Source organism: Leptodactylus fuscus, chromosome 2 (genome assembly GCF_031893055.1).
Source record: "Leptodactylus fuscus isolate aLepFus1 chromosome 2, aLepFus1.hap2, whole genome shotgun sequence".
NCBI classification, from domain to species: Eukaryota; Metazoa; Chordata; class Amphibia; order Anura; family Leptodactylidae; genus Leptodactylus; species Leptodactylus fuscus.
The window spans coordinates 139,963,782-139,977,294 of NC_134266.1; the positions used below are offsets into that span (position 1 = coordinate 139,963,782).

Genomic DNA, 13,513 nt, shown 5'->3' on the forward strand with positions numbered 1-13,513 from the left:
TCCAGTTTCTCGGCAGAAGACTGAAACCCATAAAGCGGAGACGGGCGCAGGTGTGAACCTGCCCTTAAATGTATTTGTTCTTCATTTGGTATGGGAGCAGTGTACTCAGTACTATTATTCTATGCAGAATATCAAGAAGCATTTCACTCCTAGCTTTATGAGTTCTCATATTGTGTAGGATACTTTGAATTTATTAATGGCATCCTGTTGAGGCATATAACTTCTTCATTAACATGCTTTTGGGGGTATGGACAAAGCAAGCAATTTTTTTTTTTTTTTAATGTATGCTATTTACTGTACAGTATAAATAGCATGAAGTCTTTATTCTATAGGGCAGTACAGTTAAAACAGTATCAAATGTAGATAGAGCCATCTATTAACCCCTTCCCGACATGCGCCGTAATAGTACGGCGCGTGTCGGGTCTGTAACTATGGCGACCGCCGGGGAGCCGGGCGGCCGCCATAGCCGCCGGGTGTCTACTGCTTTAAGCAGTAGACAACCGGCTCTAATGTCTCCGATCGGTCCCCGGACCGATCGGAGGCATTAACCCCTCCGGCGCTGCTGTCAAAGGCGCCGGAGGCGCCATCTTCCCGGCGGCGCATGGGCGCCGCCATTTTGCCCGGGATCGCCGGCTCCTGGAGCATGCTCCAGGGCCGACCCCCCGTTGCCATGACAGCCGGGAGCCTTGTTAAAGGCTCCCAGCCGGACTGCAAATTCTCTCTTTTGCAGGCTGGTGTATACAGCCTGCAAAAGAGATGATGATTTTTTGCAATGCAGTAGCATTGTAATGCATTGCATTAGTGATCAGACCCCCTGGGGTTCAACACCCCTAGGGGGTCTAATAAATGCAAAAAAAAAAAAATAAAATAAAAAAGTTAAAAAAAATATAAAAAAATATAAAAATTATTAAAAGTTCAAATCACCCCCCTTTCCCTAGAACAAATATAAAAGTAGTTAAAAACTGTGAAACACATACATGTTAGGTATCCCCGAGTCCAAAATCGCCCGCTCTACAAATCTATAAAAATATTTTTCCTGTTCGGTAAACGCCGTAGCAGGAAAAATAGTCAAAAGTGCAAAACCGCCGTTTTTTCACTGTTTTAATTCTGATAAAAATTTGAATAAAAAGTGATCAAAGCAATAACATTTCCCGAAAATGGTAGAACTAAAAAGTACACCCGGCCCCGCAAAAAAAGACGCCCTATGCATCCCCGTACACGCACGTATAAAAAAAGTTACGGCCGTCGGAATATGGCGACTTTTAGAAAAAAAATTTTTTAACACCGTTTTTGAATTTTTTTTAGGGGTCAAAATGTAAATAAAACCATATAAATTTGGTATCCCTGGAACCGTACCGAAACACAGAATACAGGGGACATGTCATTTTGGCTGCACAGTGAACGCCGTAAAACCAAAGCCCGTAAGAAAGTCGCAGAAATGCATTTTTTCTTCAAATCCACCCCATTCTGATTTTTTTTTCCTGCTTCCCAGTACATTATATAGAATAATTAATGGTGGCATCATGAAGAAAAAATTGTCCCGCAAAAATTAAGACCTCATATGACTCTGGGAGCGGAGAAATAAAAAAGTTATGGGGTTTAGAAGGAGGGGAGTCAAAAACGAAAATCAAAAAATGCCATCGGCGGGAAGGGGTTAAGCTAAATACTAAACTGGCAACTCCTTGTCATCCTGTGATTGTGCCATAGGGTTGCTGATCTAGTGACAGAGGGTACCCCATTATTCTCTAAATCGCTTATTACAATCGTGTATTAACGCTGTTTGCAAGAGCTTTAGGGTCATTAGACAATCAGTACAAGACACTCCTGGAGAGCTTATTCCAAAGTCTTGTAAAACAAAACAGCACTGTAGTATTAGAACCTTTGATGACCTAATCTTAAAACATATTAGTATTGACAGCTAAAGAGGACCTTTCACCAGCTCCAGTTCTTTGTATAGGTGCTGCCCCAATGATTCCAGCACAATTGTAATTTTTTCTCAATTTTTTTCTGCACTGCTCCAAACCAATCAGTTAGTTTTGGTGCCTCATATGTTTATTAGGACATATACTGTCAGCAGACAGGGGCATGAGTCTGAGCTCTGACACAATATCAAAGAAAAATAATTCAAGGCACTCACCACAGCGGCTAAAATCAGTAGTTTTTATTCCATATTCTTAAAAATGCGCATACATAGGGAGGATGGTAGTGAAAAGTAAATCAGCATGACCGTTTTGTGTGGGGTAGCAAGCGTGAGGAAGTGTATACTACACAAAACGGCTGTTGCTGATGTACTTTTCGCTACCATCCTCCCTATGTATCCACATTTTTAAGAATATGGAATAAAGACTTCTGATTTTAGACGCTATGGCGAGTGCCTTGAATTTTTTTTTGTTATTGCATTTATGCGGTTTTTTCAATGAGCACCACCATTTTCATGCAGAGATGCGTTTTGTCTCCACACCACCACCTCTTATTTTTCACTGGTTTTTATTGGGGAATGGACTTTGAAAAGTGAGACGTAGTGCCACCTTTCTCTCTTTTTTTGAGCTCTGACACAGTCTACTTCTGATTGGACAGTGTCAGGGACCACCCACTTGACAATACAGAGTCTAATTATTGTATAGGTCAAAACTAGCAGCACTTATGCTTGGGAATGGTAGGCACTAGAGAAAAAATATCAACTGTGCTAGAGTCAGTGAAGCGGCACCTATTATTATTAGATGCAAGGAAGTGGAGTTGGTGAAAGGTCCTCTTTATGTGATTAAAACAAAACGGTGACCAAGGAAAATTGTTACTGACTAGTATTGGGGCTTTAGTAATCATCAGAGTTCATTATTAGATTGTTCCCTATGTACAGCAGAACCAACCCTGTTCCTTATAAGGGTGCTTACTCCACTGGCTAAAGTGGGTTCCTTGACATTCAAAGTTGTTTAACTTTTTAATGCTTTAGCATCTTATTGTTGGATATGCTCAACATCAGAATTCTGCTGTAAGTAGCCGAGAACACAAGACTGTGGGCATAAATCAAAAAGGAGGGAAAGTACGGTATATGTCTGTCTCTATTACAAAAAGGTTTGTATTCAATTCTTGTATTCTTTGGCTATCTGACATTGAGTTATACTTGTCACTCTTCCCTGTATAGTTTTTCACTCATACGAAAGGGTTAAGTGCCCTGCTTGGTTTAAAAATAACATACCTTCTTTCCGAGCCAGGTATACGCCGTATATATATATTGTATGAAAACATGGCTCTGCTCCCACTGGACTGCTTAAAGCATCCTTGCATTTCCTTCATTGGTTTGGGAATCCTAAAATGTTTATAGAAATTTTATAGAACCCTGAAGACATTTCAACACAAAAACGTTTTGGGCTGTAACCGTATTTCTGGCACGGCTTGTTAAAGCTCTTTTTAAAGCGAGCTGAATGTCCTCTTGAAAATGCAGTCACTTGACGGGGCATCTGCTAACAGATTCTCTGTTGTAGAATAAGCTGCTTAAAGCAACTCTTTCCTTGGAGCCAAGACAAGATGAAGGCAGCATTCTCATGGAGGTGAATGATTTAAAGGGACCTCTTTCCTGTTTCAGGATACATCCTACATTTCCTGAAGCAGGATATTGAGATGATTAATAATTTTATGACCGCAGCAGACAAATTGTAAGAAGAATTGCGTTTTGCTGTGGTAATATTAATATATGTTTCATAATGTTTTTCAGCTTTTAGGCAGAAATATTAAATATGCCCTATTTCCTTAAAATGTAAACATGGCCGTTCACTTGTAAATCAGAACTAAGAGTCATAGACGAAGAAGTAGTTGTATGTATGTGTATGTGTGTATTTACGTATATGTAATATAAACTACAGCAGCACACTACACTCTTATCCAACTGTGACGACTGCTGATTTATTAGTATAACGCCAATTTTAAGCTGCATTTATAATGACGACAACATTTTTTGTTCCGTGGCTTCCTTTACTTGCAACTTCATCTAAATGAGATATACTGTATTAGAATGGGCATGCACATTAGACATCTGTCAGCATTACAAATCCCCAACCATGTTGAAAGAAGACAGCTTTATCCTAATTTCTCTCTACGTCTGCAATAGGGGCAAAGTTGGGAAGCCTCATAGACTGTAGAGTACCTCCACATCACGTTTATATCTTTTTAAATGGTCAGCATCTTTTCAGACAACTTAGTCTCATTTTATAGAGCTTGTGCTCCTGGACCAAAATGTAGTGCACTTTCATTAAAATTGTGGCCAATTTCTGCCAGAAAAACCTTGCTAAAACTTTTGGTAAGTATATCCATAGATATGTTAGAAGACTGGATAGATATATGAGAAGGCTGGCTTGGTAAAATCCCACATCATTTGCAGCAAAGGCCTTTGGGAAGGTCAGGCATGATGTTAAAGGGAGCGCCCTCTATTGCGCTGCATGACTGAGGCACTGTCTTCCTATTTACATCATGGAAGACATATTTGCATATTCTTCCCATGATCCTCTTCACAGTGGAGCGTCTATGGCTTAATAAGACTCCACACACCTAAATGGTGGTCTCTCCCTAAGGAGTGACGATATCCCCTTAACCCTTAGATATGTTAGATAAGCAAGATGGGCTCACAGTGGAGGAAGAGGTTCTTCTCACTGCCTGCACACTTCTGGAAACTACTTTGTTCCAAGGACTGAATATTCTGGGAATCTCATAGTTTACAAGTTTATAGAAGACTTTTCTAACATTGTATCTACTTCTGGCAGCTTATGTGATTTACAGATGAGATATTGTTCACAGATGGCAAGCAGCTTTCCTGATTGTGCTCATAGATTGCCAATCACTGCCCGATATTTATAGCTCAGTATTCTTTGATCTCCTTATTATGGTTGCTTGGGCTCTCAGCTATTGTACAGCTACGCCTGGCACAATGGCAGAACATTATCAGTAATGGATTGAAGGGGGGCAGACTGTTACTCATGGTACATACCCCCTTCCGGAGAGAGAAATGTAAACTGTGTTGCAGCCATAATGGTTATATTAGCAGCAGAAAAACTGATTGAACACCATGTATGAAGTCTTATATAGTGATAGAATAACCTGCCCAGCAAGTCCCGGTACTTATTTCAATTTTTCATGGAAACTCATGTACCCTTTAACAAATCTGTCTAACGGATCAACTAACAACTGTTGCCAACAGGAGGACTTCAATTTCAGTTTTTTGGCTTTTTTTAAGCACACACACTAAATGGTTGCAAAAAACATTTCATTGTACAGTGGAAAGAAAGATATATGTCCATTAAGTTTGTCCAAGGGATGGAAAAGGGCTTGACTGAGGGACATCAATGCTGTTTGGCTGTAAACCCCTCTCAAAAAAACCCAAAAACAAAACAAAACCAATAAAAAAACAAAAAAACAAAAACAAAAACCTGTTGGAGGGAAGTCCCACTTATCTTTTCGTTCTCATATTTCTTATATGGGCCATTTAGTTAAAGGGGTATTCCCACGTCGTATACTCACCACTCTTCGCTGCTGTAAATTCTTCTTTCTTCCGGCTTTGTTGCGTCATTGGTGGGCGGTGTTACATATGCAAAGCCAGGGGCGAGAAGTTGTCGCTTCTATGCTGCTGGCCCTGTGTGTGCGCTGCCGATGCAGTTAGGCATCGGACGTACAGCGAATAGTGAGACCAGTCAGTTCCCCAGCCTTCACAGTGCAATACAGACCCAGCATCCGCTGTAATTGAGAGGCGGATGCCGGGGAGTGTTAGACGCCGGCACAGGTGCCTGCAACATCGCTACGCTCCTGCCCTGCATGAAGCCAGCAGCGGCAGGAGCGATGCTGCTATTCCGCTCCCCCCCCCTCCCCCCCCTCCCCTCTGGAATAACAGCATCGCTCCTGCCGCTGCTGGCTTCATGCAGGGCAGGAGCGTAGCGATGTTGCAGGCACCTGTGCTGGCGTCTAACCCTCCCCGGCATCCGCCTCTCTATTACAGTGGATGCCGGGTCTGTATTGGCGGCCCCTTCCCCCCCAAAGTGTAAACTACCCCCCCTCCCCTCCAGGCTCGTTCCCGTGCACTTAGCCCCTCCTCCTGAGGCAAGCAGATACATCACTTGACTTTTGACCAGATAAGTCAAGGGATGTGTCAACAGAGAAATGAATAAAGTAAGATAGTGGACAAACAAAGCAGTTTTGCTGAAGCAGTGTATTTAGGAAAAGTCTTACATTCACATTAACAAGCAGTATAGATAGGATCCTTGTGATGGGACAACCCCTTTAAACTCATTGATCTGTAATTACCTTTTTGAAAATAGGCACCATATTCTCCTTGTGCCAGTCCCTTGTAAATGTACCAGTCACTAGTGAATCCCTAAAAATTAAGACTAGAGGCACATCAATGACTAAACTGAGTTCTTTAACCCTTTGAGGATGCAGGATAGTTTGTAAATTAATGTTCAATAACTTGTTTTCATATTTTCTTACCCTGACTTCCAAAATTTTAAAACTTTTTTTTTTTAATTTTCTGTCAACATGCAAAATAATGTTTTGATTGACTTTTATCAACATGTTGGGGGTTTGTCTGACCCCCCCGTAATTATATTGGTTTCATTGTTTTACCTAGTTTTACAAATAACACATTTGAAAATGAACAATTTTCACCATATTCTGAGGTCTACACGGATATACGTCATGGCTCTTTATTTGCAGGGCAAGTTGTATTTTTTTTATTGGTACCAATGTTTGGTATGTATGGTTTTTTGATCACTTTGTATTGCTATTTATTGGGGAAAGCCAGGTGATCAAAATAAGTGTGTATGTATGTATATGTAAAATCTTTTATGGCATTCACTGTATTGGATAAATAACACTATTTTTGGATAGTGAGGACTTTTACAGACATAGGGATACCTAACGTTTGTTTATTTTTTGTTTACGTTATGTTTATTTAAAATGTAAAGGTGTTTTTTTTGTTTTATTTTTTACTTTTTGTTATTTGATTATTTCTTTATTTTTAACTTATTTTAAACTTTTGACTGCCCATGTAATGGGCAAATTCAGTCAGGAGACCGTTGCTCGGCCTCCTAGCTGCCATGGGAACCCTTTAGACTGCGGGAGGGATCAAAGGGGTGGCGGGATGGTGTGGGGTTGGGTGATCTTTCTCCTGATTCCCCAGGATGTTATGATCGCTACTGATTATGGCATCAGACTAGTCTGGCTAGTCCGGACCTCAGCATTACAGTGCTGTAATATTACAGCGCCCAACATTAACTACATTGTTCAGTGCGACATTATAGTATGAGGCAGGAAAGAGTTAAGTACTCATGGGTGTAATCCATCTGGTCCTGGAGCCTTGCTCATGTTTAATTTGTTTAGCTTGGCTTGAACCAGTTCTATGTTTATCCAGTTTAGTATATTGGTTGATGCACTACTAGCATTGGTGCCACCTACATCAATTTTTATATATGCAGAGCTAGATCCCATAGTAGCTCTGCTTTTTCTGGTTCCCGGTGACCAAGTTCATTACCATTATTCAGGGGACACACCTGTTCTGACCTTGTTTTTTTGCATTTATGTATTCATATAATTTTTTGTGGTTAGTTTTGCTTTCCTGAGCCACCTGCCTTTCATTATATATTTTAGCTGATTTTATTCTCAAAAGCTACAGCTGACCCTTGTCTTTTTTAAAAAAAAATTTAATTGAAAGTGCCCTGTGTGCTCCTTAACCCCCTCCTTATCCTAACAGAAAGAATTCCTGCACTGCACATGCTCCATCTCTTAGATTGGCACATGCATGTTTATGTAGAACTGATCAAATCAACAGCTATTCAGAAGACAAACTAAGCATCTATTGGCAACAGTGCTCAAACAGTGGTAGGGAAAGGGGAGCTTCATTGAGTTGGCATATACACTTTTGCTAATTGCTTTCAATGGGCAACAACGATATTTTGCAAAGTACTTTTATATGAAATATGACTGTTGTGGAAAAACCCCTTTACATTGTGTACATTGTGTAAATTCTAAAAATTCTTATAATTAGTTTAAAGGAAATCATTTAAATCACATTTGTCTACGTATATTTTAAAGGTTTTTTTTGGTGATTATTTAAATTTTTCAAATTAATAGCTATATTAAAAATATATATATATAAAAAAAAAAATCCAAAAAATGTAGCAATTTCTACTTCTGCCACTGAACCTATAACAGACATGCTCTGTGACCTTGGCCTGTTCATTGTGTAGAGAGGGGGAGTAAATAAACTGCATAATCCTCAGTTGGTGAATTTGGTGTCTTAGCACCAATGGTCACATCTATCGTGTATATGTTAATAAGTGTTGTTCCTACTGCAAAGAAATATCTTACAGAAAACGGAATCTCAGCATATTACATGGTCTAGTGGACAATGTCAGAACTGTAGGATTCTTAGAATTATAATTTTTTTTTAAATATGTATTAAAAAAATTGAAACATTTTAAAAACCTCATCATAATTTTGTTAAAAATAGATTTTTTTTTTATTTTTTAAAAAGTCATTTTCTGGAAAAAAAAAACATTTAAGTAATAAGTAGAATTTAAGGAATGAAGGGTGAGGCATTGTATTTGCTTTTGTTCAGCTTTTTTTGTTTTCTTTTTCAGGGACCATCATGTCGTTACTATTATGGCGCCCAAAAGATGAATGAACAAAACATTTTGCAATATAGACTGGGATTAAATCAGGCATGGGACATTGAGGAGCTTGTAGGTCTTGGTAAAAGGCTTCGCGCTTGTGCTTACTATGCAGCTAGAGAACTAATGACGGAAGCGGACATTGTTTTCTGTCCCTATAACTATCTTTTGGACTCACAAATAAGGGAAAGTGTAAGTCAAATCTAAGTTTATGTAAGCTTCTACTTAAATGAATAGCTTCTAATTTAACTGTCCATAACAGGACAACCCGGTATGATTCTGTTAAAAAAAGAAATAATACATTAGCTCCCATTGTGCATACAAACAATTTTTGTAAATGCATAAATATGTATGCATAAACGTGTGTGTGTGTGTATGTGTAATATATATATTACCTAGTTTTGGTTGCTTGGCTTTAACTGATGCTTTTATTACACAATTCTTTCTAGATGGATATTTGTTTGAAAGACCAGGTGGTGATCCTGGATGAAGCACACAATATCGAGGACTGTGCCCGGGAATCTGCAAGTTTTAGTGTAACAGATGCCCAATTACTGTTTGCTCGAGATGAAATAGACAGTATGGTTAACCATGGGATCAGACGAAGCGACCATGAACCCTTACGAGGGCTTTGTTATAGTATGACCAAGTGAGTTATTTCCTGGGAGAAATGCTTAGAAATATATGTTAAACGTGTATTTTTTAAAATTTTATTTGCATTTTAATAAATAACCTTGATGTTACAACAGCATTAGAAGTGATAAAAATTTACCTATCTGCACAGCTATCATGGCAGTACTGCTAATAAACTATTCTATACCACCATAAATGTCTGTACACCGAAATGTCCTAATTTTGTATTGTTCCTTTTGTTTAGTTGGATAAAGGAATGTGCTGACAATTTGGTGGAAAGAGACTATGAATCCTCATGTAAAGTGTGGAATGGCAAAGAGATTCTTTCAGTTTTCCATAACATGGGTATAACTAATGCAACGTTTCCGCTCCTTAAGGTACATACCAGCTTTATACCTTTGCTGACATAAACACTGAGGCAGAAATTCACAACTGTGAATTCTGTGTGAAGAATTTTATCTGTTTAAATTGTGCTTTTTTATGTAGGGAAATCTAGCTGCTGTAATTGAAAAGGAGGAGAAGACAACCATGCTGAATGGTCAGGAATCTGTAGTGAAAATTCCAACACTTAGCCCTCCGACACTATTTGTACTAAAGGGACTGTTTCTTGTCTTGGACTATCTTTTTCGGGAAAACAACAGGTAGTGTACATAGGATAAATTATTGTGATACATATAGCATCTAATTATTTTGTAAGCAAGTATAGGTTTAGCTTTTGTTGAAAGCTGTTCAAGTACCTAAATGTTGTGTGCGCACATGAATTGTTAGGGTGTATTCACATTTATTTAGCAGTTTTCCTCCTGCAATAACACTAGCATTTGAAGACCTTGTGCTTATTCCACTTAAAATATGCCGATTTCGGGTGGAAACCCAAGCAGTCCCATTATAGTTTATGGAATCTGCGGGTTTCCACAGGTAACCATTTTTTAAGTGGAAACCTGAAGTAACCTGGTTTTTCATTGCAGATGCTTTCAAAGATGAGCCTGCAGCCTGTATTACTATTACATTACTTTTTTTTTTTTTTTTTTTTTTTAAATCAAACACTTTTTGCTAACATATTTATCAAGGTACGACCCAAACCCTAATATTGCAAATTTTCATTTTCTTTTGGTACAACCTCTAATCATATAATCAAAGACAAATATTCTTTTTAGCAATGCATTTGAACATGTAAACACATTAAATATGACCCACTGATATATGGGATTTCACTCCAGCAACTGAGATTTTATATATTTTGTTACTAATCGTATCCTGGTATTTTAATACACGAAGGCTGATCAGATCTTGCAGATCACAAATTTGACAAAGTAACTTGTAGCAAAAGTGGCATGCTATGACTGTGCAACAAATAAACTCCCTAGTCTCTTCAGTATGTCCTATACTGCTACCGTTGCTACAGAGATTGCATTGTACTGTGATTCATTTTAAGCATCTGTTTCAATGGGTGTATCTCAAACACAGAAACTAAATTAGGAAAGAGGATCCATACACTTTTAGCCATATGGCACATCTACCTAGACATTAAAACATTATGGCTGGTGTTGGAGAGGTCTACCATATTCCCACACCATCTTTTACTGCTTCATAAAGTAGCGGTGCATGTGTGGAAGGCTGCCAAGGAGAATTCACATTACCACGCACCATGGTTCACCTATGGTGAAATCTTAAGTCCACATGCAGTCCATGGAAAAATGACATTCTGGGTGTCACATAATGTACTCACCTTAGATGATTTATACTATGATGGTGCTCTTAGGTCCTACTCCCAACTACAGGACATTTATCAACTGCCCCCACTTCTTTTTTTATAGATCTTCAATTGAGACATGCAATACACAACCAACTTCTGCAGGTGTAAGATATAATGTCAGAATACCCTCTGATAGGTGTATTTACCTGTCAGGGTCCAGTGGGTATCATCTTGGCCTTCTATACTCATCTTCTGGTGGCTAAACTGAAATCCTCACAACTTGGTGGTGGAAACTAAGTTGAGGTGACAAATCTGCGCTATTAGGGTGCATTCACACAATGTCTTTTGGCTCGTAATGTGCCACGTAGATGCCTCGGGATCTTTTGCAGGCCGTATACGCTCCGCAAAATCACGGCCACAAAATAGCGCCGCATATACGGTACCGGCTCCCATTGAAAACAATGGGAGCGTATACGGCCTGCAAAACCTACATTACGTGCCAAAAGACATCATGTGAACCCGGCCTTATTATTATAATTTTTTTTTTTTTAATCCAAAGATTGGAATAAAACTTTACAAAGTTCCCCAAATCGCCAAGAAAGAAAAGAGTCAAAAGAGGCGCCGAGTCTGCTCAAAGAGGGAAATAAAGAAGAACACTATATACCAATGTAATACATGTCCTGACAAACCAGGGCTCTGTATAAAAATAGTTTTTGCATATATCATGCATCCCTTGTTCTTTAATTTACTCTGATGCACCTCCACACAGCCTATCCCCCTACCGCATGCCTCCTCTTTCCCTTTTGAGCCCTGCTGTGTGCCCAGGTATAACATAGCAGCCATATGTGTGGAATAGTTGTATGCCATTTATGGCATATTATGTCTTCGGTGGTGTATACTGGGCATACTGCCGGTGTCCGTATGTGGCCTCTCTGCCGTGAAACTGTTTTTTTTTTGTTTTTTTTCATGGACACAAAGTCCTGCACATCCAACTTGAAATGAATGCGTTTTTAAACTAACTGCCAGCAAGCCGTCCCCAAGCTGTTTTTCCTGGGATTTAGGCAGAATCACGGTGGGTAGACAGCGGCGCAAGTGTGAATGTGGCATTACCGTGTGCGTAACTATAGGAAAAACATTTTAACCTTATTTTGTCTGTCTGTCTTCTATTTATTTATTTATTTTTATTATAATACACCACTTTTGTTACTGAATATTAAAGCTCGTTCTGTTCTGAGAGAAAGAAATTCAAAATACATGTCGGTCGACACAATTTGCAATTTGGGACATGGCTATAACTTGAAAATGTGGTTAAAGAAATTTTACTGTTTGTGCCATTTTACCAGTTTATGACATTAGACGCACATTTTGTTTAGATTTGCAGATGATTACAGGATTGCCTTGCAGCAGTCGTACACCTGGTCCAACAAACAAGATATAGCAGACGAAAATGGATTTTTTGCAAGACCAAAAAACCGAAGAAGTGTTCGTCAAAGAACACTTGTTTACACACTGAATTTTTGGTGCTTGAACCCAGCGGTGGTAAATAACTTTCCATTTAGCGACTTACTCTGCTTTCTGTATGTATGTGTGTTTAGTTGTTTAATGGGGTGGCAACGTGTGCAGGTAAAAGTGCAATGTGTATTGTAAGGGGCTAGTTCACACGTGGGCAAAGGGGCGGATTTTGACAGCGGATTTCGCTTCAAAATCCGCCCCTTTACAATGGTGGTCTATGTAGACCGCCAGGCTTCTTTTCTCCGCTAGCGGCGGGCTGCTGCTAGCGGAGAAAAGAAGCGACCTGCCCTATCTTCAGGCGGAAGCCGCGCGGCTTCCGCCCCCGGCAGCACCCTCCTATGTCGGCTCATTCATTTGAGCCGACTGCGGAGGGGAAAGCCGCGACCGCAATGGTCGCGGCAGGCGGGTTTTGACCAGAGAGAGACGCGGCTCGCCACGTCTTTCTCGATGTCAAAACCTGCGCGGGCAGTTCACGTGTGAACTAGCCCTTAAAGGGATTCTCTGCTGTTTCTATTTGTTAAAAGCCTCTCTTGCTAATAAGCATCCCCCTGCTAGGATCCCCTAGCTATCAGATGTAATCTGTGAAGAAACGTGTCAGTTAGGCCTCATGCACATTACATACGGCTGTGCAGACTAAATATCAGTGAAAATGGCATGGATGAGACCAGAATTGGAATCAATGACCCATACATTCAAATGAATGGACAGAGCCGCAATTACAGACAGGTATAAGACCTGCTCCATACTTTGTGGGTCTTCATTTCAGACCAGACACTCATCTTGCAAAAACTATGCCTTTGTTTATGGACCCTATGAAATATATCGATATGTACTTTTATCCACAATTGCGGATAAAAATAAGTTTGTGTGCATGAGGCCTAAGTGTTCCATTTTCCAGCAGCGTGACCCATAAGAAAATTAAATCGTAGCTAAAATGTTATTTAACCTTTTGAAATGTCATAATGACATGTCAGAAATTTTGATTAGAGGGGTTCATGATGCTGAACCCCCAACTGCCAATGTTAAA

General features: G+C 39.6%; 1 protein-coding gene across 1 annotated transcript in view; it reads left to right on the forward strand.

The window, feature by feature from the left end:
- BRIP1 (BRCA1 interacting DNA helicase 1) overlaps window positions 1-13,513 on the forward strand; it is a 199,848-nt gene that overhangs the window by 64,236 nt on the left and 122,099 nt on the right. The window contains exons 7-11 of the mRNA XM_075263115.1: window positions 8,619-8,840; window positions 9,098-9,297; window positions 9,526-9,658; window positions 9,768-9,922; window positions 12,348-12,513. Of these exons, the coding sequence (XP_075119216.1) occupies window positions 8,619-8,840; window positions 9,098-9,297; window positions 9,526-9,658; window positions 9,768-9,922; window positions 12,348-12,513 (876 nt within the window). The remainder of the gene's footprint in view (window positions 1-8,618; window positions 8,841-9,097; window positions 9,298-9,525; window positions 9,659-9,767; window positions 9,923-12,347; window positions 12,514-13,513) is intronic.